The 26,082-nt window shown below is 39.5% G+C and overlaps 5 protein-coding genes across 11 annotated transcripts; 4 read left to right on the forward strand and 1 right to left on the reverse strand.

The window, feature by feature from the left end:
* Nucleotides 1–667: 667 nt before the first annotated feature.
* On the reverse strand, nucleotides 668–3,572 carry LOC140800388 (uncharacterized). Its single transcript, XM_073155139.1, has 2 exons — nucleotides 1,628–3,572; nucleotides 668–1,160 (listed from the first exon to the last, which is right to left on the reverse strand). Exons 1-2 carry the CDS (start codon nucleotides 3,440–3,442, stop codon nucleotides 1,062–1,064), a joined length of 1,914 nt encoding a protein of 637 aa, XP_073011240.1. The 5' UTR covers nucleotides 3,443–3,572; the 3' UTR covers nucleotides 668–1,061.
* A 1,602-nt stretch (nucleotides 3,573–5,174) lies between these two features.
* LOC140799671 (nucleotide-sugar uncharacterized transporter 2) lies at nucleotides 5,175–8,751 on the forward strand. Its single transcript, XM_073154088.1, has 7 exons — nucleotides 5,175–5,524; nucleotides 6,578–6,729; nucleotides 6,838–7,046; nucleotides 7,185–7,278; nucleotides 7,504–7,670; nucleotides 7,743–7,913; nucleotides 8,274–8,751. The coding sequence occupies exons 1-7, from the start codon at nucleotides 5,446–5,448 to the stop codon at nucleotides 8,557–8,559; spliced, it is 1,158 nt and encodes a 385-aa protein (XP_073010189.1). The 5' UTR covers nucleotides 5,175–5,445; the 3' UTR covers nucleotides 8,560–8,751.
* A 527-nt stretch (nucleotides 8,752–9,278) lies between these two features.
* Nucleotides 9,279–14,698, forward strand: LOC140799670 (26S rRNA (cytosine-C(5))-methyltransferase NOP2B-like). 2 transcript variants are annotated; one of them, XM_073154086.1, is made up of 18 exons: nucleotides 9,279–9,679; nucleotides 9,776–9,936; nucleotides 10,025–10,088; nucleotides 10,218–10,351; nucleotides 10,435–10,518; nucleotides 10,652–10,726; nucleotides 10,816–10,887; nucleotides 10,980–11,053; nucleotides 11,190–11,242; nucleotides 11,455–11,574; nucleotides 11,777–11,886; nucleotides 12,346–12,414; nucleotides 12,503–12,577; nucleotides 13,079–13,171; nucleotides 13,259–13,338; nucleotides 13,421–13,520; nucleotides 13,922–14,256; nucleotides 14,348–14,698. In XM_073154086.1, the coding sequence occupies exons 1-18, from the start codon at nucleotides 9,442–9,444 to the stop codon at nucleotides 14,385–14,387; spliced, it is 1,977 nt and encodes a 658-aa protein (XP_073010187.1). In that variant the 5' UTR covers nucleotides 9,279–9,441; the 3' UTR covers nucleotides 14,388–14,698. The 2 variants fall into 2 exon arrangements, with proteins under 2 accessions (XP_073010187.1, XP_073010188.1); XM_073154087.1 differs by lacking the exon at nucleotides 11,455–11,574.
* Nucleotides 14,699–15,661: 963 nt separating this feature from the next.
* LOC140799669 (uncharacterized) lies at nucleotides 15,662–18,692 on the forward strand. Its single transcript, XM_073154085.1, has one exon. The coding sequence runs from the start codon at nucleotides 15,729–15,731 to the stop codon at nucleotides 18,438–18,440; it is 2,712 nt and encodes a 903-aa protein (XP_073010186.1). The 5' UTR covers nucleotides 15,662–15,728; the 3' UTR covers nucleotides 18,441–18,692.
* A 1,365-nt stretch (nucleotides 18,693–20,057) lies between these two features.
* LOC140800413 (uncharacterized) lies at nucleotides 20,058–25,642 on the forward strand. 6 transcript variants are annotated; one of them, XM_073155191.1, is made up of 6 exons: nucleotides 20,058–23,323; nucleotides 23,403–23,569; nucleotides 23,759–23,847; nucleotides 24,020–24,177; nucleotides 24,302–24,473; nucleotides 25,270–25,642. In XM_073155191.1, the coding sequence occupies exons 1-2, from the start codon at nucleotides 20,263–20,265 to the stop codon at nucleotides 23,408–23,410; spliced, it is 3,069 nt and encodes a 1,022-aa protein (XP_073011292.1). In that variant the 5' UTR covers nucleotides 20,058–20,262; the 3' UTR covers nucleotides 23,411–23,569; nucleotides 23,759–23,847; nucleotides 24,020–24,177; nucleotides 24,302–24,473; nucleotides 25,270–25,642. The 6 variants fall into 6 exon arrangements, with proteins under 6 accessions (XP_073011292.1, XP_073011296.1, XP_073011293.1 ...); XM_073155195.1 differs by having other exon boundaries at nucleotides 24,072–24,177; nucleotides 25,129–25,642; XM_073155192.1 differs by having other exon boundaries at nucleotides 24,072–24,177.
* Nucleotides 25,643–26,082: the final 440 nt, after the last annotated feature.

Here is a 26,082-nt window from a genome sequence, read left to right on the forward strand (position 1 = left end):
TTAAAATTTTAAAAGCTACCAGTCAAAGAAGAGAAAAGAATCTCTTTTCCTGTCTATGAATAATGGATATGATCATATGAGCTACTATGTTTATGCTAGTTTTGATATCTAATTTAATCCTATCTCCTGCCAGGAAGTGTAATAAAAACCACAAGTTTTAACAGCAACAACAACAACAACAACAACCAAAAATAAAATAATAGATGGATCAAACAATTGGAAGGTGTAAAACAATGCCAGAAGTTATCTGTAAACTGAGAATAATTACAGACAATAGTTCTTATACAGTCTATTGCTGTTAAAGAATGCAGAATGTAAATATGAGCTGTTTCTGTCATTGCCGACAAGTAAGAGGGACTATTTGATATCTGGAACCCACTACCTTGGATCCAATACATGAAGCAAGAGAAAGGATAAGGCTAATGATTAGCTGCCTGTAAGGTTACAAATAATCAGCTGCCCTGTTACATCCCACTCCTCTTGGAATCATGTCTTGGTTCCACCATATGATCATGATATGACTTATAAAATATGTTAGGTGTTGACTTGAAACATCTTGGGCATAATAGAGAATGGCAAGAATAAAAAAGATCTGCAAGTTATGAGTTAGGCTAAATAAATTGCATTATTGAAATGGGAGGAGTTGATATGCAAATGCTAAGAGAAGTGACTCAAGCCCTTTATCATTCTTAATCACAAGATCAAAGAAACAACATCTGCTGATAGTGTGGTAAAACACATCAAAGAACAGCAAATGTTCTTCTACTGACATTATGACAAGTTATTTAAGGAGATTAAACATGTTCCCTAACAAGATGAATACGAATGGCTGTACAAAATTCACTTCTCCAGCAACAAGAAAGATCAATTGATAGTACACAAACCACACTATCAAGAATAAATAGGTACTCCAAATAGGAGGAAAATTAAAAGAAAAAATAATTGTAACAGAGGTACGACGACATGGGAATTGGAGGTTGCAGAAAATCGAATATACTTGGCTGAAACCATGCAAAAAGCTATGGATTTGCTCTCTTTAGATGCATCTCTTCTATCAAATACTAAGTACTGGTCTCTTCTGTATCAGCAAGCACAAACTCTGCATACAAATTCTTTAGAGCAATGACAACAGTCATTATAAGTGGACCCATTATTGCTCCCTGCAAAATAGAAAAGGAATTGTCGTTAAGATGCAAGAACTCTAGTTTAAGAATATATATATTAAGAAATCCGATGGTCATTTGATCTATGAAAAGAAGAATGATGAAAAGCTCATAGCTTGATCTTCATATTATAAGAAGCTTTGGATGTACTGCGTCAAATTTAAACCTAGTCTAATTAAGTAAATTAACGCAATTCTAAGATAATCTTACATTTCTGCATTACCATAAAGGGTATCTTCCGCATCACGCCGATTTCCAAATAGATCGAAAAATTTAAGAAATTTTCATGAATTAATATGCAAATGTGTTCATAAGATGCTAACCATGTTCAGGTAGTGATCAATAACCATCTAGTTCTTACCAAAGATGCAATTTGGCAGACTAATATATCATTAAACTATTTAACAGAATTGCTAGAGCAAAAAAAAGTAAAAGAGTAACCAGTAGCAGAATAGAAGAATCACCTCTAAAGCATTAGGGAACAATGTGACGCCACCAATAATGCTGAGTCCGGTTAGATATGCATTATACCCAGGTATATCCTCCTGAATCACAGTTGTTCCGTAGTCCATCAACCAAAGGTGTATTCCAATCAGCACAACAGCCATTATATACTTTCCTTCAATCAACAATTGTCCTGCTGCAAAGATAGAGGAAAGCCATGCCGGAAGTACCGGCACTAAAGGGCTAATGAACGCAAGTACAGTCGACGTATAAACGAAATGCACAGAGAAGAATCTGAAGAGCAGCCATGTCAGGCAGCCCTGGAAGATTGCAATCTTTGCAGTGGCCAATAGCACGCTACAGATTGCATGGTTGATGACCTCAATGCAGCGAAGCTTAACCGATCTCGAGATCGGCAGCATGCCGACAACCTGTTCAGTCGCTCCACCGGACTCCGAGGTGGTGAGATAGTACAACACCCAAAGGAAGACCATCAATTCCGACACAAAGTTGAGCACCTCAGCAGCACCGGAGACTATCCGAAGCGTCACAAAGAACACCATATTCGCGCTCCCCCCGAGCACTGATGTACCACTAGAAAGAACCCTCTTCGAAACTTCCATCCCTTGGAAAGCAACCTCCTTTGCCTTCACGACCAAATCCTCCCTAGTGATCAACAACTCCCTGAAGAACGAATCGAGCTCCTTGTAGATCTCTGCCCACTCGCGATTTTTGACACGGACCGTCAAAGATTGGAGCTTTACCGAGTACGGATGCGACGTCGAGCTGATCAGAGCGTTAGATGAGGCTGCTCCCGAAGGCGCCACCGACTGGCTTATCAAGAAATGCCGGAAACCGTTGGTGAAGTCGGTTAGATTGTACTGCACGGCCAACTGATCGATTTGCTCCCAAGCCGTATCGTAGAGCCTGGCGGAGTACTTATCGACAAGGCCCGGGATATCGTTGTCATCCATCCATTTCTTGAATCCAATCCTCTCGGCGTAGTTGCTCTTCTGGACATGGGATTTGAGCGAGACGACGGCGTCTTTGCCCTCGATGCCGATCTTGTAGGAGAAGAATAGGCCGCCGGCGAGGAAGCCGAAGATCATGCCAAGCATCAGCCCGACGGTGACGATGGTCTTGAGGTGTTTGAGGACGCCGGCGGTGAGGAAGCTGGAGGAGGGCTTGGAGGAGTGGTTGCGGGAGAGGAAGCTGGGCTTGTGGAAGGAAGGGGAGGGGGCGGCGGCAAAGAAGAAGAGGAGGATAGGAGGGGCGACGAGGGCTGGGATCCCGACGCGCTCGTAGAAGAGGACGAAGAGCCAGAAGGAGACGAGCCAGCGGAGGAGGCGGGGGAAGGAGGGGGAAGGTGGGAGGCGGCGGCGTAGGATGGCGGCGCGGGCGTCAGCAAGGGTGGCGGCGGAGGAGCGGAGGGCGGCGGATGGAAGGGCGAAAAGGGTGGGGCCGAGGCCGAGGCGGAGGGGAGGGGACCAGAAGGCGACGAGGGCGAGGTGGATCTCGCGGAGGGGAATGGAGCAAATGAGGGCCCACTGCAGCGGCCGGAGGAAATCGGACAGGAGGCGGTAGAGCCCATAAAGGACGAGGAGGGACAAGGCGAGCCCCGCGTGCGCCATGGCGATGTAGAGCGCGAGACGAAGATCACCGGATACAGCAGAGGAGGACGGTTTGGGGCCGTCATCTTCTTGTTCCTTTTTCGGGACGGGAGAAGGGAGAGGAGGGGGCTCGGTGGGGCGGCGGACGGAGGCGGAGCGGAACATCTCGGACCAGGAGAGATTAGCGTTAGGCTTCGAAGAGGAGTCGTAGGGGACAAGTTCCATGGATCGATCTTTCTCTCTCTCTCTCTCTCTCTCTCTCTCCTCCTCTAATGGCGGGAGGAGGGAGGAGTAGTTAGGAAGAGGACTTAGGTAAGAGATTAGCAAGTTTAATTGGGCATTTCGTCGAACAGATGGCGAAGGCCGATAGAAGCCATATAGATAGACACGTGGGCCGTGCCACCGTCCCTCTATATTAAAGTGCCAATTTAAAAACCAATTACAGAATAAATGTCAATTAGAACCCTGACATATATACATATTGTTAGAAATAGCTATATTACAAGTGCCAGTTTACTTCAAATCTTTGAGTTTAATGCCGTGTATTAGCATTAATATTAGTCATTATTGTAGACAACCAACATGCAACTTCTTTAACTCATCCTTATCACCCAGACAAAAGTGGACCCAATTATGTCGGAATGTTGATTACGACCAAATGCTGTATATGATTGGGTCTCTCTTTTGGGTTTCGTATCCATTGCATGACAACAAGATTAATTAATTTTTCATTTGGTTACTAATCTCTACCAATAGGTAACAACATGCACCGGACTAATGCAATTTGTTTCATATTTTTTTTCTTTAAAAAAAATATATGGTTGACTTGCACGCAGCATCTCAAATTCTCTTGAACTATTCTTATTTCTTCAATTAATAGGTTAACGGAAAGATGAAATTAACCGTGCCGATGTTAATTATTTAATGAATGCAATTAAGAGTGGCTTAAAAGACGCAGCAGCACTCCGTAGCACGACATGGAGACGTTATATTCACATCAATGCAGAGATGGACGTCTTTAATTTGTAGTTAATTAGGGAGTGGATGTTTAATAAGTTGCATCATTTCAGTAAGCTTAATGAGTAAAGAAGAAACTCGACTGCTTTAGTGACTCTCCCTCCCTCCCTCCGATTCGTGTAACTTCTAATATAGAGGTGTTTTTAATAAATTTATATATATTTTTTAATTAATAAATAAGAGGTGTTTGTTTTTTTCCATCAAGTAGAGATCTACTACTGAGATCCAAAATGGCACTATATCCGTACTACATCTAATACCGAGCCATTTAAATTAATGCCACGCTAAAATGGTATCCAATGACTGAGTGCCGGTGTCCATTGTTTCGGACTATTTATTGATACCATTGACGAGAAAAATATTTTCATAATGGTGCCAGAAATGCGTGGGGGATTCAATAGAAGTTATAGACTCTTTTCTATTTTAGATTTTTTATTTCTCATGCTTTATTTTTTTTTTAAGTTTTACTTTCTCATGACAACGAAAACTTAGATCCATACTCTACAACTGGAGCCAAGAATTGTACTTTTTTTTGGGGGTGAAAAGTCTATCTGTGATATCATAAAATATACTCCAACTTAAATCGATTATTATTAAAAAGTTTATTTAGTAATTTCAACTGTTTAATTCGATTAATGACTCGACGATGAGACTGATTTAAAAAAATAGGTCGACAGCCTGATAACTTAATTGCACATGATTTAAAACTAGACTAAGTAACTCATAATATTAGTTAAAATTGAATGGAACGCAGGTGCTTTTAGATATGATTGATGTTTTTTATTTTTTATTTATGTGTAAAAAAGGTTTGCTATAAACCGTTGATTTGAAAGATTTGGTTGGGAGCTTAGTAGGACACGTGTAATTGCTTTTTCTATTTTTCGGAAAGGCCCCTGACAGTCTCCTATTTTAGGAATCGGTGCTTTCTGAAAATTTCGTTACAACTTACAAGCGGGGGTCTCGCTCTCGTTTCGAATCAGTCACAGGAACAACAAAACATCTCGCCCTTCGCGTTTCCTCTCCTCATCCTCGTCCTCTTCTTCTCTTCTCTTCCCTATCGATAGCTTGAGGTCGTTTTAGAGCTCAACCAAAGAGGCCCATTCGGTCCTTTCTCTCTTTGCGCATCGATTTCTAGAGCCCAATCCTTGGCGTTTTCGAGGAAGGAATTGGGTGGTTTGGGCTACGCTGATGCCCTCTACTTGGAGATCGTAATGGGAGTTCTGGAATCTATCTTGGGAAAGCACGGGAGGAGGTTCATTAAGCGCAAGGACAGCGATGCTGGAGAACATGGTTCGATTCTATCTTTTCTCCCTCCTTTTTTTAATCCCTTAACTCTCGTGGGATCTCTATCTTGAACAATCGGAAGAAAAAAAAATTTCTTTTTGGCGAGTTACTCTTGGTTAATTTTTTTGTCAAGGCTAATGGGTTTCTAGGTTTCATGCTCGTCACCACTCTAACTTCGATTTGATTATTGGGGAATTTTGCTGTCTAATTCTTCTCCATCTTTGCACGTTCATTGTTCTAGAATTCATTTCTTAATTTTACTTTATTTAAAGGAATCTCTTGAGGTTAGTTAGGGGTTCTCTGGAATTCCAATTTACGAGACATAAATTGGGTTCTGGTGAGTTGCTATTGTAGTTGTTTTCTGATACTGTAGATTACTTTCTGCATGGAAAACGACAAGTCAAGACATGTAATTCGGTCAATGACTGCTACTTGTTTTGTCCTTGTCTCTCTCTCAGATTTGCTAAGGACATCTGTCGATTTTGTTGCAGTTTACTGCACTACCAAGGACCTTCTGTAAACTTTTGCTTAGCCTTTTTAAACCATTGAAGTTATAGCCCATTTGAATTCCACTTCAGCTCCCTTCACTGGTGTTACTCTTCTAACAAAGTGCTTAAATTTCTACTTTCGACCTGCCTTGATGGGAATCTGTGCATTCCGGTGAATGAAAATTAATTTGCTAACACAAACTATTTCTATATTAGATTGGTAGGAACTTGTTAGGGGATTTTATTGGCGAAGCAAGTGATTTCCTTGGTCTAGATACCAACCAGGCTTAACTATAAGAGTAGATGGCGTTCAGTTAGGGATCCTTGAGTTCATTTTCAATCAGTTTACTTAACCAGCGACAAGAACCCTCTTTGAATTGCCGTTCACAATCAATATTATCTCATCTCCGCTCTTCTCATGTATCTTCATGTAAATTGTGATAAAAGTACTTTCCATATGAATTTTTTTTCGACTATAGATTTCATGGAAGCTAGAGAGGAAGTAATTTTTACTACATATGTGATTGAGAATGTTGCATCTTCTATTGTCTCTTACTTTGACGGCCATTAGGTCGGGCATTGGAGGAGCTCAGAAGTTCCTTGTATAGTAACATCCATACTTCAGAAGGCGCAAAACTTCAGCAGCAGAGAATTTGTGGCCCAGTTGTGGCAATGACTTTCAACTTTGCAGTTGCTGTTGGTATAATCATGGCAAACAAAGTGGTCAGTTTTTATTTCAGTCATCACACAATTGTCATTTTTAAGAAAATTTCCAGGATGTTTTTTATGCTCTGGCTATTTGGTTGACATATATCCCATGATACATTATAGGTGATGGGTCAAGTTGGATTTAACTACCCAGTTGCTCTATCATTGATCCACTATGCAGCTGCTTGGTTTCTAATGGCCATCTTCAGGGCCTTTTCACTGTTACCTGCTTCTCCTCCTTCAAAGTCCACTCCATTCTCCTCTTTATTTCTCTTGGGAGCTGTCATGTCTCTCTCCACTGGGCTTGCTAATATCAGCTTAAAACATAACAGGTGAGATCATTTATATGCCTGATGTAATCGTTGTAATCCCCTACTATTCTTAGTTACATACTGCATGTTTATCTTGCTCTTGGAGATGTTTAACTCCTTCATCCTTTTTTTTACTCTGTTCATGTTTTCTGTTTGCAGTGTAGGGTTTTATCAGATGGCAAAGATAGCTGTAACTCCGACCATCGTTCTGGCAGAATTTACATTTTTCAGGAAAAAAGTATCCTTGCAAAAGGTGAGTTTGATAATATTCTTTGATCTAATTTGATGCAGTGTTATCATCTCATTGAAATTTGATTGATTAGAAATTCTGTAAAATTCTCATATGATGAGTGTGATACTTAAAATATGGTTGCTCATTTCTTGTTTGCAAAGAGTTAGAATAGTTTCAGCAGCTCTGGTTCATAATTTATCTGGTGAACAGTCTATACCTTTTTTTTTCCTTTTTATGGCATTGCAGGTTATCACGCTGGCAATCGTATCGTTAGGCGTGGCTGTTGCAACTGTGACTGATCTTGAGTTCAACTTTTTTGGTGCCTGTGTAGCATTAGCATGGATTTTGCCTAGTGCTGTAAATAAAATTTTGTGGTCAAGTATGCAACAGACTGGCAATTGGACTGCCCTTGCGTAAGTGTAATGACTATATATTTGGAGCTAGTCTTTGCTTTTTTAGATATCTTCTAATATTCTGGTTATCAGGTTGATGTGGAAAACAACCCCAATTACCATATTCTTCTTCATGGCTTTGATGCCTTTACTAGACCCACCGGGCATTTTGTCTTTTAATTGGAATCTCAATAACACGGCTGCTATCATCATATCAGCTTTATTTGGATTTCTTCTTCAGTGGTCAGGGGCGTTGGCATTGGGGTGAGACTATAATTTTGTTTACTCCAATTTTCATTAGAAAACTTCTGAGTCCTGATATCAATACTCCTGAAATCGTCATGATTCTTTTGGAAACAAATTGGATTCCCTTGTTCTCAAATCACAATATAGGAGGTGAAGGAAAATCAAGCTTATAAATTTTTGTTGCTTTATGCTTGCTTCATTGTCTAATTAGCCATCATTTCATTTTGATGCCTTTGCCCTAAAATACAGAGAAAACATAAATCATGTCACTATGGCAGTCAATCATGTTGTTTCCTTTCATTTTTTCATAGGACACAATAATGTGTGTAAAAGTATCACACTATTTCTGAATGTCTATTTGATTTTTATACTTTGCAGTGCAACATCCGCTACCTCTCACGTCGTTCTTGGCCAATTCAAAACATGCGTAATTATGCTCGGTGGTTATCTGCTTTTTAGTTCTGATCCAGGGTCCATTAGTCTCTGTGGAGCTGTTGTTGCTCTTTGTGGGATGTCTGTCTACACCTATCTGAACTTGCGAGGGCCAAAAGAATCGGCAACTGCTAGCAAGCAGCACCTTTTAAAGCAGAGCTCCTTTCCTCCAAAACCAAAACCTAGCATAAACGGCGAGAAGCTTGAAACAAAGGATGTCGATTCTGTTTAACAGAGGAAAGAAACTAATTCAAACAGCTGAGTTATTGTTTATCTAACCATGTTAGTCCCTTTTTTTGTTTCTTCCTTCCTTCTCTTTTCTAGGCAATTTTGTTTTTATTGCGGCATTCCTGAAATTTTGTAAGTATCGACTACTGTACAGCAAGAACAGTCTTTCTGGAAAATTTTGAAGGCTTATTATTCATTTGTTGGTTCCCAATTTTTTTTCCTTTTCTTTTTCATCTTCGAGTGATATAATGTTGAAAGTCACTAAAAGATGATCTTTGTGAAACATGCTCAGGCTAACTATTTATTTTATATGTAATATTAAGGACATTCTTTTCCATCTAACCCAGTATCAATTATTGTTTCTTACCTGCTCTTCCTTTTGGCTTACATTGATCAGTGTATCAGGAATCAACGATGTTAGCCAGTCAATATTAGGGGTTTGCTATAATTTCATTTATATATATATATATATATATATAAATAATGCAGTACAGCTAGCTAGATACTGATTAATTTATTAATATATATATATATATTTATATTGTACTAAAATAAGATAAAATCAATTTCATTACTCTTATTATAGTTAATAAAAATACATTAATATATATACTGCTCTCCTATAGCAAAAAGGCATGAACATTTTGGTCGCAAAAATTTGAGACATGAATTCCCCTGCAAAGCGGAAGAAGTTTATATTGTTATTATAAACTAGACTTGATCATCCGAGTCTCGGCCCAATCCAAACCCGGCGTGACCGGGATCCGACTCGATCTATTTACACCCCGTCCCCGACGGGAAAAGTACTAAAACCCATTTGTTAGGGTTTAGGGTTTTCCTCTACCTCCCAAACTTTCGCCATCCTCCATTTTTTCTCCCGACGCCAATGGCTTCCAAGAAGCAGCGGAAGAACGAGAGAGCACCAGTCCCTAATTCGAAGAAGAATAAGAAGGCGAAGAGAGAGGAGGAGGAAGAGGTGGAGGCGATGAGCTTCTCAGACCCCGAATCAGAAGGAGAAGAAGACCATAGCGTATCGTCTGACGTTGAAGACGAGAAGTCCCAATCGGATGCCTCCTCCGATGGGGATCCCTTCACTGACGATTTCCTCGGTGGCAGCGACGAAGGTTTCCGATGCTTTCCTGTTCTTAATTCATTTGCTTTAGTGGTTTTAGTGTCTGGATTTGGTTTCAGTGTTGTTTTGTTTGACTTTGGGATCTTAGAGGGAGGTGACGGCACGGGGTCGGAGTCGGAGGAATCTGATTTGGAAGCGAAGTCGAGGGCAATCGATGAGGCGAAGGCTAGAGCCGAGGAAGATGCGGAGGAGGAACTGCAGCTTAATATAAAGGAGGAGTCTGATGAGTTCAGATTGCCGACGAAGGAGGTTGATTTCTTTTTCGGTGTTTCTTATTTTTTTTTCTATGGTCATTTATTCGTTTTCGTTCTATCTCATTGAAGTTTTAAGCTTGTAGGAGCTTGAAGAGGAAGCCCATCGACCACCCAACCTCCAGAATTTCCAGAGAAGGATAAAAGAGAGTGAGTACGACCAATATCCTAGTTTCTTGAGCTGTTGTATATATATAAAGCGTGCCATCCTGTCAAAATTGCAAATTTCTTGCAATGCATTGATTGACTTAATTCATGTGGAGAATATTTTCTGTGCAGTTGTTCGTGTGCTCTCAAACTTTAAGACTCTGAAGCAAGAAGGTGTGCCGAGGAAGGATTATGTCAATCAGCTTAAGGCGGACATTATGTCTTATTATGGATACAATGAGTTTCTCGTCGATGTTTTTATTGAGGTGTACTTCTCGGTATTCATTTCGACAATGTTGCAGCTTTCTAGCTTGCATCTTTCTAACGCTACTAAGTTATTGCTGTGTAGATGTTTCCAGTTGTTGAACTTGTTGAATTGTTGGAGGCCTTTGAAAAGAAACCACCTGAATCCTTGCGTACAAATACTTTGAAGGTAGCTAAATGATTAGTCATTGTGCAACTAATTATCATCTGAACAAATTTGTGGCTGTTGGGCTCTTTTTTAGTTTCTCAGAACTGTTGTTTTGGTCATCTAAGCTTTGTTACTTCTGGTTTCATGTGTACAGACTCGAAGGCGAGATCTTGCAGGTGTTCTGCTAAATAGAGGGGTGAATCTAGACCAAATAGGAAAGTGGTCAAAGGTACAGATGGTTAAGTGTCTCACTAGTATCTGTAAATGAATCTTGAAAATGCTCAAAGCTATACGTAATTACATATTTTCACATGACAGGTGGGGCTAGTTGTGTACGACTCACAAGTGCCCGTTGGTGCAACTCCTGAATATATGGCTGGCCACTATATTGTATCTACTTATCCGACTCTATTGTGTTCTTTTGATAATTTTCCTATTTTTGTCCTGACGTATTTGATACATTTGTTATTATGTTTATGCAGAAACAAGGCGCGAGTTCCTTTTTACCTGTTATGGCTCTTGCTCCTCAGGAGAGGGAGCGAATTGTTGATATGGCGTAAGACTTTCTATCCTATTCTTATAGAACCATCATTTTCCTCTTATATCTAAGTCAGTTCATTAGTTATTTTGACCTGCTATAATTGGGAATTGGCATGATTGTTTCACCTAGTAGATCATCTTTACTTCTTCAGGGCTGCTCCAGGTGGTAAGACGACATATATTGGGGCTCTTATGAAGAATACTGGTAAGTGCAATCTGTCTTAAGTGTTGCTTCCTGATTATAATTTCATCTCTTTTAGGACACTTCAGCTGTTAATTCTGTTGTTTCGGACCTCTATTGTAAAATATTAAAATATTAGAGGCAGGTTTTGAATTACTTGCTTCATGCATGAGATTAACTAGCTTACGACATACTGGATGCAAAGTTTCTTTTTACTTTTGTATGATATTATACAGGTTGGAACTGTATGGTCACTTGTTGTGGAGAGAATGGCAAAGATAAAAAAAACAAGCTTAATTTTTCAGCTCTTGGCAGGAATTTGCAATTAGATATTCCAAGTGCTTATATATGTATTGGTTTGTTTTCGCACATTTATACTTTACATTAGAAATTCTATTTAAGTGACAACTAAGGTGGTTTTTTTACTAGTTATTCTGCAATCTTTTGTTGAAGTCCTGCATTGCCCTTTCTGATCTTCTAACTCTAGCATCATTTGATATCTCATGTTTATATTCTGGTTGTTTTCATAAATTTCTTATGGTCTGCTGTATCACTCAGGAGTTATTTATGCAAACGAGTTTAATGAGAAAAGATTGCATGGACTGCTGGGCAACATACATCGAATGGGTGTGACAAATACCATAGTCTGCAACTATGATGGAAAGGAGGTAATCGGGAAAATATCCTGTTTCTTGTCATAGTTAAACCATAATTCCATATATATGTTACTAAGTGAGTTCAAACTTAAGAAATCAGTATAAGGTTTGGTTTGTTGCTCACCATTTCATGGATCATACATTTTTAACTTTCTGTTGTTTCATTAGACTGGGAATTTCTCATTGCAAGTAATAATCAACACAGTATTCTCAATTTCCCTTCTTTGTTGATTTATTAATGTGCGATATTGGTGTTCTTTTAAGCTCATCTTGGTTCCTGATATATTCGACTCCATGCTGGTTCTTGATTCAGTCAAGTGATCACTTGCATGCATGTATCTATTTTTCTTGATCAGCAGTAATTTCATAATTTATATCATCTTTTTGAACAATGTATGAATATAAATGATACAGTAGTGAAAATTTGTAATGTGGAATTGTTACTTATGCTGCATACATTTTAAATTTCAGCTACCCAAGGTTCTGGGTTTAAATTCTGTTGACAGAGTATTGTTAGATGCTCCCTGTACTGGAACTGGGGTGAGATGACTGTCATTTACGTTATATTATAGCACCAAGTTTCTCTATTATTGTTCGTTCGTCACAGACTGACTTTTTTCTTTATTAGACAATTTGGAAAGATGAGAAGATTAAATTCTCGAAGACGATTGACGATGTGCGGGATTGTGCTTTCGTGCAGAAGGTCATTTTTTTTTTCCTTTTCCGAGGTTTCCAGTTTTTGTGTGGTGATTCATACAATATTTTGAATCAACTAATATTGGAGAAAGCTCAATATTGCTTACCAATGTGTGCTTTGATTCATTTGGGTATGTTTAAGCCTTTGTTTTTATGCAAGATTACTTGTAATTTTATTTCAGTTAGCTAATAAGTTGAGTAAAATTTTGAGTTCTTGAGTTTGTGCTTTGAAGTATTGGACTTTATTTAAATTACATGAGATTATACTGCCTTTCTCGTCCGAACTACTGCATATATGCAAATTGTGGAAGAAAGAATATTGTCAGTTTAAGACATTTGTATGATCTATTTGACCTTATCACCCTGTTGTGAATTTTATTATATCTTAGTGATGTTACAATATTCAGAGATACATGAAATGTACTGTAAGCTTGTTTTTTATTTATTTATCAATTTTAGTGGTTTCATGTCTTATAGATGCCTAAAAGTGGATTAACTTGATTTGCAGCAACTGATTTTAGCAGCAATTGATTTAGTTGATGCTAATTCAAAATCAGGAGGTTATATTGTTTACTCAACTTGTTCTATGATGACTTCCGAGGTTTGTATGTTGCAAGTATCTTTTTTAATCTATTTGATATTTCCACATTTCTTCATCATCCTTTCTGACGTGTCTTCATTTTTCTAGAATGAGGCAGTTATTGACTATGCACTTAAAAGAAGAGATGTAAAGCTTGTGCCTTGTGGATTGGACTTTGGTCGTCCTGGGTATGTACAAGCTTGTTTTTGTTCCTCTTTATTCTCACATGATCTTAAAACATTTCTTAGAAGTTATTCTGCCTTTTTCCAGATTCATACGCTATAGGGAGCATCGGTTTCATCCCTCTCTAGAGAAAACAAGGCGGTTTTATCCACATGTAAATAACATGGAAGGATTTTTTGTTGCGAAGGTAATTGCTTTTGCTATGTTATATATCTTGCTGAGTTGGATTATTTTTGGAGAGTCCTTTTCTATTGGGGGCTGAGATGTCGTTGTTGGCCCCTCTATAGGTGATCTCGTTGTTTTTATCATCTGCGTCTTTGATAGTTGTCATGTACTTATTGTCTTTTCATCAATTGACCTTTATTCCTACACTACTCACTTGTAGGTAATTGTAATGATTTCAAATCTTTAGAAGAGTCAAGTAGATAGCTGTCCTATCCTTTCATTGTAAACCTGCAAGGATTTACTGGGGTTGTCTGCTTCATTATTAATTGTTCACTTTTTAATATGCAGACAATGGTGATACTGGTTTGAAGTATTTGTCTTGATTACGAGCTAAACTATTTGGTGCTTTTATTTTTCGTACAGTTGAAAAAGATGAGCAATACCAAACCTTCTAAAGCACCAGAAGACTCAGAAGAGACAGTTATTAATGAAAACATGGAAGACAAGAAGGAGATTGCAAATGGTGATCAGGGGCAGCCCGAAAATCCTAAGAAGGACATGAAAAAGAACACGAGTGGTCCTGAAAGTGGCACCATGACCAACAGCAAGCAGTCACCTTCATTAGCTAACAAGAGGAAACAAGATTCATCCTCTAACAAGAGGAAACAAGATTCATTCACCAACAAGAGGAAACAGAATACATTCACCAACAAGAGGAAACAGAACTCTCCATTTAATGGGAAAATGAAAAGAACGAGGTAAGGCATAGAGTCCCATCCGTACCTAGCTACATTCCCTTCAAAGTTCATGGTAGTTTAAGTTTTGCTAATTTTCTTGAATCATTTACAGAGAAGATAAAGCGAATGCTTTCAAGAAAAGAAAGTTTTGAAGTGTTAGATCCTGAGAACTTCCACTTGAATTGACGTGATTAAGGCCCGTGGAGTCCCCACTCTGAATATATACCCCAATAGCACGGGACGATATAATTTTAGACAGTCAAGTCCAGAGAGCACAATTTTGGAGCCAAAAAGGATCGGCATTTAATCTGTTTAATTGTTTTTTATCATGATATTGAGGCTTCTCGTTTCTATTCTTGTAAAAGGTATTCCACCTGGTTGGATCCAAAGATATTTTGCATCTATTTCAAGTGTTTGGTGTAGCATGATTTCATCCTATATGCCATAAATTTTTTTCACATAACCCCAGAAGAAACTGTATTATGATCTTATTACACTCAACAGGATGTGCTTATTAGTATAGAACAAAGAAGGGAGAATTGAAAGCTAACTGGAACCAATGCTCTCCTTCCAATTTCTTCCAGTTGAAAATATGAATGTATTTGACGGAGTGGTGGATCGACAGTGGTGTTTTGGTCTGAGATGATTTCTGGTTATGCGGAAGGAAGCCCTGGAGCTCTTCTCCAGGATGACCCAAGCCGGTTTTGCATCTGAACGGGATCACCGTCGTCGGACTTCTGCATGCTTGTAGCTATATGGGGTTGTTAGAGAGGGAAATTGTTCTTCGCAAGCACGGCTAGGGACTATGGCAATGGCATAGTGTCGAAGATCGAGCACTAGGGTTGTATGTTTGATCTTCTCGGTCGCGCCGGTCTCCCGCGACGAAGCCCGTGAGTTCATCAAGAACATGCCGAGAAGACTCCCGGGTGGAGCACGATATCTCCGGACGGAATTATGCACACATCTGTTGCCGGAGATGACGACGATCCACAGTCGTCTGAGATCGAGGGGAGGTGGAATGAGTTATTGGATGAAATCGGTGAAGCGGCTGTGCATCCCGAGTACTCCAGTGGTGCTGGTTGACATGGACGAGGTGGAGAAAGAGAAGGTAATCTTTCGGCATAGCGAGAAGCCGAGGACGACCATTAGGAACATGAAGAACCTTCGGGTGTGCGACGACTACTATGCCGGCTCTGAAGCTGATCTCTGAGATTGCCGTAAGAGAGCTCGTCGTCCGAGGTCGGAATCGGTTCCATTGCTTCAAGGATGGGACTCGTTCTTATGGTGATTACTTGTAGTTTACCAAGTGTTTGATTTAGAGAGGCTATTTATGAGACTAAAGAGATGAACATTAGCTACTAAAACATAGGGGGTCCTTATTTGCATACTAGCAAAAAAGAAAAAGAAAAAGAAAGCAGGGTGCGAAACGAAATGTTGTCATCAACTATAATTAGAGCATATACGTAGCTTTTCCCGCAGATACCGAAAGAGGGATGCTAAGAAAACTCACCCACCCTGTCCTCCGACTCAAATCCACCGCCATTTCCTCCCACTCCCTCTTCTTCTTCCGCCCCTTCTCTTCCTCTTCCTCCCAAACCTCGACTCTCTCTTCTACTTCTACTTCTCCTCCTCCGAACTCCGACCCGTTGACCCAACTATCCGCCCTCCTCTCCCAACCCAACTGGTTCAAGAACCCTTCGCTCCACTCCATTTCCCCCTCCCTAACCCCTCACCTCGTCGCCGCCCTCTTCCTCGCCCACTCCCTCGACCCAAACACCGCCCTTGCCTTCTTCCAATGGGCCGCCCGCCGTCCCGGGTACCGCCACTCCATCCGCTGCTACCTCTCCCTCGTCGACCTCCTCCTCCGCCGCCCCGACTCGTACCGTCTCGCTCACAATCTCATCTTCTCCATGATCAACTCGTGCGAGTCCGTCGGAGAAATCCGCCTCGTTCTAGATTTCTTCGACAAGCATAATGGCGATGGGCGATTCAAAATTAATCTCCGGTGTTATAACAAGCTGTTATTCGCTCTCGGGAAGTTCAGAATGGTCAATGAGATGAAGTTGGTGTATTGGAATATGCTAAAAGAGAATATTTTGCCGAATTTATTTACTTATAATACGTTGATCAATGCATGCTGCCGGGGTGGTGATCTTGCTACAGCGAAGCGATATTTGGGGTCCTTAGTCCAGATTGGATTGAAGCCGGATAAGTTTACTTATAATTCGTTGGTGCTTGGTCATTATAGAAGTGGTGATTTGGATGGGGCCTTTAAAATGTTTGAGGTAATGCCCCAGAGGGGTTGTCTGAGAGATGAGGTCTCATATACCACGTTGATTCATGCACTTTGTGAGAAAAGAAGGATTGATGAGGCTTTTGGATTGTTTTCGAGGATGAGAGAAGATGGTTGTTGTCCTGATGCTCGGACATACACTGTGCTGGTAAAGGCGCTGTGTGAGTCCGGGAGGAGGGAGGAGGGATTAGGATTGTTTCAAGAAATGGATAAGCAGGGTTGCAAGCCAAATGTTTACACGTATACTGTGATGATTGATCATCTTTGTAAGGAGAACAAGGTTGAAGATGCAGAGGTTATGTTGAATGAAATGTTTGAGAAAAGATTGAATCCTAGTGTTGCTACTTTCACTGCTCTGATTAACGGGTATTGCAAGGAAGGAAAGATGGATGCCGCTTTTGGGGTTTTTGAATTTATTGAGCTGCATGGCTGTAAGCCAAATGTTTGGACTTATAATCAGCTGATATACGGGTTTTGTCAGGAGAGAAAGGTTCATAAGGCAATGTCTTTATTAAGTAGGATGCTAGAAAATGGGTTATGTCCAGATGTTGTTACATATAATTTGTTGATTCTTGGGCAATGCATGGAAGGTCATATAGAGAGTGCCTTTAGATTGCTCAATTTGATGGAAGGAAATAATTTAATCCCTGATCAGTGTACTTATACTATCTTAATTGATGCCCTCTGCAAGGATGGAAGAACCGAAGAAGCTCGCTCTCTTTTTCTTTCTTTCGAAAATAAAAAACTAAAGCCTGATAATGTGATGTATAATGCACTGATAAATGGGCAATGCAAAGCAGGTAAAATTGATATCGCTTTTTCACTGCTAGATAAGATGGTTTCCAGACATTGCTCACCAGATGCGTACACCTACAGTGCATTCATAGAAAGCTTTTGTACAGAAAAGAGATGGCAACAAGCCTTATTACTACTAGATGAGATGCTAGAGAAGGGTCTTGAACCCACAGTTGTCAATTATACAATTATTTTTGATAAGTTATTGAAAGAAAGAGAATATGGACGTGCTACGAGAACATGGGACAAAATGGTCTCATCAGGGTGCAAGCCTGATGTAGTCGCTTATACTGCATCCATCCGTGCCTACTGCAGTGAAGGAAAAATGGAAGAAGCTCAGGATATCATGGTAAAGATGAACAAAGAAGGTGCTATTTCTGATTTGATGACTTATAACACTTATATATATGGATGCTGTATGACAGGACAGAGAGATCGTGCCTTTTTGGCTCTGAAGCATATGGCCGATGCTGCTTGTGTGCCTAATTACCTAACATACTTTGTTTTGCTCAAACATCTCTTTCAAAGGAACCAGATTGGTAGTGTATCTTTTGTCACAGCTGATATGTGGAGAACCATAGAGATTGATATTGTCATCCAGCTTTTGGAGGAAATGACTAGACATGGTATCACTCTCACAGCCAACACTTACAATGCCCTTATGGTGGGATTCTCTGAAGTAGGCCGGTTGAAAGAAACAAATTTACTGCTTTGTCATATGAAAGAAGGGTGTTTATCTCCCAATGAGGACATCTACAATGCTCTTATCAATTGCTACTGCAAGTTGGGAATGCATTCTGATGCTTTGACACTCATCAACTCCATGATTGAACATGATTATCTACCACATTTGATGACATATCAGCATTTGCTCTCTGGGCTTTGTGACAAAGGAAAATATGATAAGGCTAAAGAGATCTTTCGCAGTTTCCTCTGGAGGGAATACAATTCTGATGAAATTACCTGGAAAGTACTTATAGATGGCCTGCTAAAAAAGGGTCACATAGGTATCTGCTCCGATTTGATATCCATATTAGAGGAAAAGAATCGCAGACCAAGTACACAAACATATGCAATGCTAATCAAAGCATTGTCTGATGGAGCAAGGACATTGTGAAGTAGCATGTCTCTTGGTTTTCTCCCAAAGTAAATTATTCAAACTCTTATTGCATGAGGCTCCTGCTGACTTGGGGAATGTGGAGGGCAATGGTGCACAGCTTTACCATTACAGTGAGACTATTCGTGTCTATACTGGATCTAGTGAAGGTGCATGTTTAAGATTATGGAAGGATGTAACTATATATGCAATAGTTCTTACTAATTGGGTAATTCTGCCAACCCCACATAGCAGAACTAACAATTGTTTCCACATTACTGAATAATTAGTGATTCATGAAAAGTGTTATCCTGGTGGACCAGGATCACCAACAACAGCATTTCGGTCATTAGTGGGAAGACTATTATTCTGATCTGCGCTTGGACAGCTACAGCACATTGGGCAGACCTTAACTGTTATCATAACCAACCGTTTCATGAATCTTTCCCTTTTTATTCTGTAACGACGACTCCTACGTCATGTCCCAGGACTTCTCAAAAATGGAAAGTCCTACAAGGATATATTCTTGTATGTTTCTTACTCCATGTTTCTTAAAGCTGATTCTTACATGTTGGTTACATGTTGGTTCATAAAAAATAAGAATTTTGAATTCTTTGTCGTTCAATATAAATTTCCATACATACTTCAAAATTGAGCTTTCAGATTGTGTTCTACATTCAAGTACAATGGCGTTGGTAAGAATGTTTTTTTTTAACATTATACATGAGAATTAGGTTACTCATTACTGTGCCATTTTATTTTCAAATAAGATACTGTATTGCCTCTTTTCAGATGCATTAGCTTTCAACCTGAAGACAGGAGCAATGAAGATTAGTAATTGTATGTTTCAAGAGATGCCTTCTGAATTCAAAATGTGCGTTATTTTTGTTTATTCTGTCTGCATAACTTATCAAACTATAGGTCTCTTTCTGGATTCAAATGCTTATTCCTTTTATTTTTCCTTCCATCTCCATAACTGATCAAGCTGATGAGAATCGTCAGACTGAGCTACTACGGGTTAATTTTTTTTTTCACAGAAAAGTAGCTGATGAGAATCACCTAGTGTAATGGAAATGATGATCACTCGCTCATTCCTCTAGATTGCTTGCTATATGATTACATTGGCATATATCCTCAGTCAGCTCATCATTAAAACTTATTAGATGCTTATCCTTGGTTAAGATAGATCATTAGTGAGTTTTCTTTTTCTGATAATTTCCTCACTATGTGATCATAAGATCAATATTTTGGTGTTCCTGTAATAGCTTAGAAAATACTTGGGTATCCAGTTCATTTATATAATCACCATTTTCTTGATAGAATTAAAGGAATAATATTTAAAAAAACAGTGTGTTGTTTGTGTGCAACAGCTAACTAGTCTACTTGAAACGGGACAGAAAGCTATATGTGCAAGATTTGAGTTTATTGTGATCTAAATTTTAAGGGAGCTAATTTAATTATTTAATCTATCTTTATTAAAAAAGAAAAGAAAAAAGACGAGCCCTTTTTTTAAAATAAAATTTCGAGCCCGTAGATAATTTTCATTCCATGAAACTCAGGTTATATCCGAGGCCTTTTGGTGAACCAATCGTCTTAAATGACTTAGAGTGGCTAGACCATAGTGCGTGTCCATTTTGATCTACTGAGCTCAATGAACCAACTAAGACAGCAGCAGGAGCAGCCAAGACAAGACGCAAAACACCTGCCCAAATCTCTCGCCATCGTCGCCTCCTTTCTCATATTTTCCTCCATTTGAAGCGAGATGAGTTCTCTTGCCGCCTCTCTTCGCCTCTCTCCCACTCCCCCACCTCGCCATAAACCCTAACCAAAACCTTAGACCACCATGAGAAGGAGATGGAGGGCTCCTATCACCTCCCGTAAGTCCCCCGCACCTTTCTTCTCTCCCCTCCTCCTCCGGAGACCCTTCTCTTCCGCCTCCGCCGCCGTGGTCGCCACAGGAACCCTAACCCTGCAAACCCGGACACCGGAGTCTCGTCTCCTTTCTCAGCTCTCTGCTCTCCTCTCAAACCGGAACTGGCCCAAAAGCCGCTCCTTGAGGCGATTGGCTCCTTCTCTCACTCCATTCCACGTCTCCGAGCTCTTCCGGGCACGAGCGGTCGACCCCGAGACCGCCCTCGTCTTCTTCGATTGGATTGGTCGTAAGCCCTGCTTTAAGCACAGTGTAGATTCCCATGCCTCGCTTCTTAGACTTCTTCTCCGGTATAATCCTCGTGTCAATTTAGAGAAGATTATTGCTTCTATGATCAAGTCATGCAACGACGTTGGAGACATGCGAGTCGCGCTCGATACCATAAAGGCAATTAGTCGAACAGGTGGTGGTTGTGATGGCAGCATCGGCTTGAGACTTTCTCTGTTGTGCTACAACTTACTCTTGAAGTCTCTCGCGCAGTTCAGGATGGTTGATGAGATGAGATTTGCGTACCAGCAGATTGGCAAAGATGGCATTTTGCCCGACTTAGTTACGTACAATATTATGATCAAGGCCTACTGCAAAGAAGGAAATATTGCGGAGGCTAAGAAGTACTTTGGGTTCTTGATGGAAGCGAGAATAGAGCCAGATACTTTTACGTGCAATTCTTTGATATTAGGATACTGTAGAAATAAAGATTTTGATAGAGCTTGTTGGCTTTTCTTAATGATGCCGCAGATGGGTTGTTGGAGAAATGAGTTTTCTTACACTTTACTTATCCATGGACTTTGTGAGGCGCATCGCACAAATGAGGCTTCTGTGTTGTGGTCAAGGATGGAGGATGAGAAGTGCCGCCCAAATGTCCATACCTACACAGTAATGATAGATTGCCTCTGCAAGGAGGGGAAGCTTGAAAGTGCCAACTCATTTCTTAATGAGATTTCTGATAGAGGCCTGGTTCCTAGCATTGTGACATACAATGCTATGATTGGTGGGTACTGTAAGAGGGGAAGGATCAAGGAAGCTTTCGGAATCATGGAGTTGATGGAATTAAATGGGTGTAAGCCTGATTCTTGGACTTATGCGGTGCTGATCCATGGACTTTGCTATGAGAAGAGAGTTGAGGATGCTGAAGTCTTGCTGAATGAAGCCATTAAAAAAAATTTGGTTGCCAATGTCATTACTTACACCAATTTGATTGATGGATATTGCAAGATGGGCAGGATAGATGATGCTTTTAGAGTAAAAGAACTTATGCAGTTGAATGGGTGTAAACCTGATGTTTGGGTTTTCACAATCCTGATCAACGGATTCTTTAAGAAGAACAAATTAGAAGATGCTAGAAGAGTACTGGATGAGATTTTTGCAAGTGGTTTAGTTCCAAATGTTGTCACTTATTCTGCTTTGATTGATGGTTACTGTAAAAGAGGCAAAGTTGATACTGCATTGGAGATTGTTAAATTCATGGAGTCTAAAGGATGCCAGCCAAATGTTTGGACATATAACGAACTGATATATGGGTTCTGTCAGGATCAGAAGGTTAGCAAGGGAATGCTTCTGTTGAGTAAAATGCTCCAAAGTGGATTATCTCCAAATATTATCACATATACCACATTAATTCAAGGGCAATGCAAGGAAGGTCATATAGATAGTGCTTTCAGGTTACTTGAAATAATGGAAGCGAATGATTTGAGGCCTGATCATCAGACATACTCCATTTTAATTGATGCACTCTGCAAGGATGGAAGAACTGAAGAAGCGTGTTCTCTATTTAATACTCTTGCTGTAAAAGGTATCAGGGCGAACAAGGTGATATATACTAATTTAATAGATGGATTATGTAAAGCAGGAAATATTGATTTGGCTCATTCATTTATAGAGAAAATGGTTTCAGAGGACTGTCTTCCTGATTCGTACATATACAGTGTTTTGATGCATGGCTTGTGCAAAGAAAAGAAATTGCAAGAAGCTTTGTCCTTACTGGATGACATGACTGTGAAGGGAATCGAGCCCACAACTGTTACTTATACAATTATTCTTGATGAACTGCTGAAAGAAGGGAACAGAGACCAGGCTGAAAGAATATTCAAACAAATGGTTCTGTCAGGGCATAAACCAAATGAAGTCACATATACTGTATTTATCCATGCCTACTGCAATGAAGGTAGGATAGAAGAGGCAGAAAATGTAATTGCAGAAATGGAAAAACAAGGGGTTATTCCTGATCTGGTGACCTACACCATATTCATTGATGGATGTGGAAATAAGGGATATCTAGATCGTGCATTTTCTACTCTCAAGTGCATGAGAGAGATTTCATGTGAACCAAATTACTGGACCTACTCTGTTTTGCTAAAGCATCTTTTCAAAAAGAAGCAGGAAAACACTGCCTATGTGGACACCTCAGGGATGTGGAATGTGTTAGAGTTGGATTCAGTTTTGGAACTTCTGGAGGAGATGGTGAAGCATGGTTGCACTCCTAATGTCATGACCTACAGTTGCCTCATTGCAGGATTCTGCAAAGGTGGCCGTTTGGAAGAAACAAAGTTTCTGCTCTCTCATATGAAAGAAAGAGGCATATCTCCCAACGAAGATATTTATAGCATGCTCATTAACTGTTGCTGTGATGTGGAAATGTACTTTGAGGCATTGTCATTTGTTAGTGCCATGATAGAATGTGGTTATCAGCCTCATTTGGAGTCCTACCAACATATTATTTTAGGACTTTGTGATAAAGGAGACTTTGAGAAGGCTAAATCTGTTTTCTGTGACTTAATTGGACGAGATTATAATCATGATGAAGTTGCGTGGCAAATTATTATTGATGGCTTGCTTAAAAAGGGCCATGTTGATGTATCCTCAGAGATGCTATCTGTAATGGAGGATAGGCATTGCTGTCTGAGTCCTGAAACATTTGCTATGGTAGCCAAATATAGTCGCATGGCACTGAACAGCTTCCTTGGTGAAGTTGAGGGTTAGTCTTTCTACTTTGCTGTTTCCATTGAATTAACCGATCTGGAGTTTAATTAGCCATATTTTCCCCAATCAAGTAGAGGTATAGAACCACAAAGTATACCTGGTCATGTGTCAGAGATGCTATAGTATTGATGGGTGGAGAACTAGCCATTTGACAAGTGAAGCATTTTCGTTGCTCTTATTTGTGGCTGAAAATCTCGTCAAGTTGCGAAGGCCTTTTGTTTGTCGCAGAACTCAACTTCAGGCAAGTATAATTTTGACCAGGTTTTCCTTAGTAACTATGTTTCTATGTCATTCTCTTTCATCTTTTTCAAGAATTAGAAGTCTTTATTCTCTCATTCAAGAATCAAAAAACTTGTCTTATTCTTATTGTTTTTGGCACCTCACAGATCAACCAAAAAATCTCTTATTCTTTTCAATTGTCACTTTTCAGCAAAAGTTTTATGCAGTTTATCATGACTGGTGGAGTCAAGGAGATATTCGAAACAAAAATATGGTGGAGTTGATGAAAATACTCTTGCTGTAATGCATGTTCTTTCAGTCTATTACTTGGATATATTTTGTCTGTTCATGCAAATGTTATTTCCACACAAGTACTTACTGAAGAAATTGAAATTTTTTTCCATTGTATCTTATTGTTTTTGGCTTTCGTACTGTAGGAAGAAAAGGTAACCAGTTGATTTTCCATTTTTAGGAAGTGAAGCTTTGATTTGTTTCTTCCCCTGACCTATTAACCCATTATGAAGGGCGAAGACAAAGAGAGCTGGAAAGAAGCTCTCATGAAGCAAGTTGCTGGAGTCTTTGAAGAGCATAAATTGGTTTTAGAAAGAACAATCTTTCTATCATCTATTGGTTAGTGATGCTCAATTGCTCATATTCTTATCAGTCTAGATAATTTGAAATGGGCTCCAATACTTTTGGGTTTTAGAAAATTGTTGGGGCCTATCCATACTGATCGATCTTTTAATCTATGTAGCTTCGATGGTGATGCTCAAGTAGATACTTGTATTGACTGCTTCACATCATGTATTTTTCACATTCAACCCTGGAGATGATTGGTAGAGCTACCTGATGGATAAACAATGCATGCGAGGAATGCATTGAATCCCAACGGAGGGAGCAACTACAGAGGCTGGTTGGATTGGAAGGTGAACTCTCTACTCTATGAATCTTACTTGTTGGTTGACAACGAGTGCTATATAGACTATAGAATGCTAAACATGTAGATTCTTTTGTTGGAAGTCTATCATGGGATGTCCCATAACAGATCGGCTCTACAAGAATAAAATTGGCAATAGTTGTAAAAAAATCGATGCAACAAGATAAACAATTTCAGTTGTAGTAAACAGTCGAGCAAATTGGTGGTATTGGGGCTTACCCTCCCCCTATATCACTTGATGATGAGCAAGAAATGAGGAAATCCATTATGACAGTTACAAGTTTCGTTGTTTCTTGTTGGTCACATGGGTGGTACTTTATTATTATGCTGAAATCCAGATAATATGATACAAGTCACATAATATTGTTGTGAAGAAGATCAAGGATTCAATATCAAAATTAAAGATCTATTATGTTGATTGTGATTATACAACTAATCATTTCAGTGTAACAACTGACAGCTGATCTTTATCAACTAGGGGACATGAGTAGTTCATCTCAAGCACAATGTGTCCAGACCAAATGTTGCTAGTACTGAAATTCATCAAACTATAGATAGAATGCAACTGCTGTCATTATGTATGTTATAGGACTTCAAACAATTACTAGTTAGTGATCCAGAGACTAACAAAATCATTGGATCAGATTTGTAGGGCACGAGACCAAGTGATCAAAAACCATAGAGTTAAAGGACAAAGGAAAGATGAGAATACTTTGTGTATGAACATGATGAATGACAGGAACGAAATGGACAATGTAGATGAAACTTTTTTTTTTTTTGTGTAGATGAAACTTGAAGGCCTTGCAAAGTGCTTCAATGGTCAACGACAGAGCGTTCATGCTTGAATTGCTTGTATTAACTGCCACGCACATGTCATTGCCTTTGATGTCCTCCGGTATCTCATTTAGCATATACCAGGCTCAACCTCCTCATTCTGCTTGCGGCCTTGCCTGTACTCGGTGTAACATGTGTTTATCTCAGACTCGAGATGAAGTTTGCACTTTTTGCTTAGGATTCAGGGAAAGTTGGGTGAATAGTATGTTATTCTGCCATAGGATGTATATACTGAATTAGATTGACTAAAAACAATCAAGATGTTTCAGACCTTGTATTTTGACTATTTCCTTGTATAACAAAATCAGCATTTTGATTGAGAAACTTGTTAAAATTTTGCCATGTAAGTTCCTTTGTTCCATGTTTAACGGAATTGAGAGAGTTAAGGATCAGGGTTCCACTTACAATATTATTATCTATGTCAAATAGTGAGATTATATTCAAGTAAGATTTTTCACGTTTCATTTTAATATATATTTATTGAGCTCCAAGTCAAGGTTGTGTAGGGCATTCGCAACAAAGAACTCTAGTTTCGATAATAGCAGGATTGTGCCCTTACACACCTCTTATAAATTATACAAAAGTAAGTGCCTAGTGTAGAAAAAAAAAGGCAAACTTAATTTTTAAGATCATAATTTTACTATTATCAAAACTTATGAATTGTTTGTGTGCAAATAGCCCACATTGACGTGAGGTTGGTTTGATTTATAAAAAATATAAATTCTGCTGGAAATAACTTTCTGCCTCAATTTGCAATCCAAACC

Source organism: Typha latifolia, chromosome 13 (assembly GCF_019914945.1).
Source record: "Typha latifolia isolate L0001 chromosome 13, TyphaL0001v2, whole genome shotgun sequence".
Lineage (NCBI taxonomy): Eukaryota > Viridiplantae > Streptophyta > Magnoliopsida > Poales > Typhaceae > Typha > Typha latifolia.

Excerpts from the sequence above, each read along its gene's own strand:
- LOC140799670 (XM_073154086.1), top strand. The coding sequence starts at position 9,442 with ATGGCTTCCAAGAAGCAGCGGAAGAACGAGAGAGCACCAGTCCCTAAT. Across the intron at positions 11,887-12,345 it reads GCAACTATGATGGAAAGGAG|CTACCCAAGGTTCTGGGTTT; the intron begins GTAATCGGGAAA and ends TTTAAATTTCAG. Across the intron at positions 13,521-13,921 it reads AAGGATTTTTTGTTGCGAAG|TTGAAAAAGATGAGCAATAC; the intron begins GTAATTGCTTTT and ends TTTTTCGTACAG.
- LOC140800388 (XM_073155139.1), bottom strand. The coding sequence starts at position 3,442 with ATGGAACTTGTCCCCTACGACTCCTCTTCGAAGCCTAACGCTAATCTC. Across the intron at positions 1,161-1,627 it reads TGTTCCCTAATGCTTTAGAG|GGAGCAATAATGGGTCCACT; the intron begins GTGATTCTTCTA and ends TCTATTTTGCAG.
- LOC140800413 (XM_073155189.1), top strand. The coding sequence starts at position 20,263 with ATGAGAAGGAGATGGAGGGCTCCTATCACCTCCCGTAAGTCCCCCGCA.
- LOC140799669 (XM_073154085.1), top strand. The coding sequence starts at position 15,729 with ATGCTAAGAAAACTCACCCACCCTGTCCTCCGACTCAAATCCACCGCC.
- LOC140799671 (XM_073154088.1), top strand. The coding sequence starts at position 5,446 with ATGGGAGTTCTGGAATCTATCTTGGGAAAGCACGGGAGGAGGTTCATT. Across the intron at positions 7,047-7,184 it reads ATCAGCTTAAAACATAACAG|TGTAGGGTTTTATCAGATGG; the intron begins GTGAGATCATTT and ends TTCTGTTTGCAG. Across the intron at positions 7,671-7,742 it reads GGCAATTGGACTGCCCTTGC|GTTGATGTGGAAAACAACCC; the intron begins GTAAGTGTAATG and ends TCTGGTTATCAG.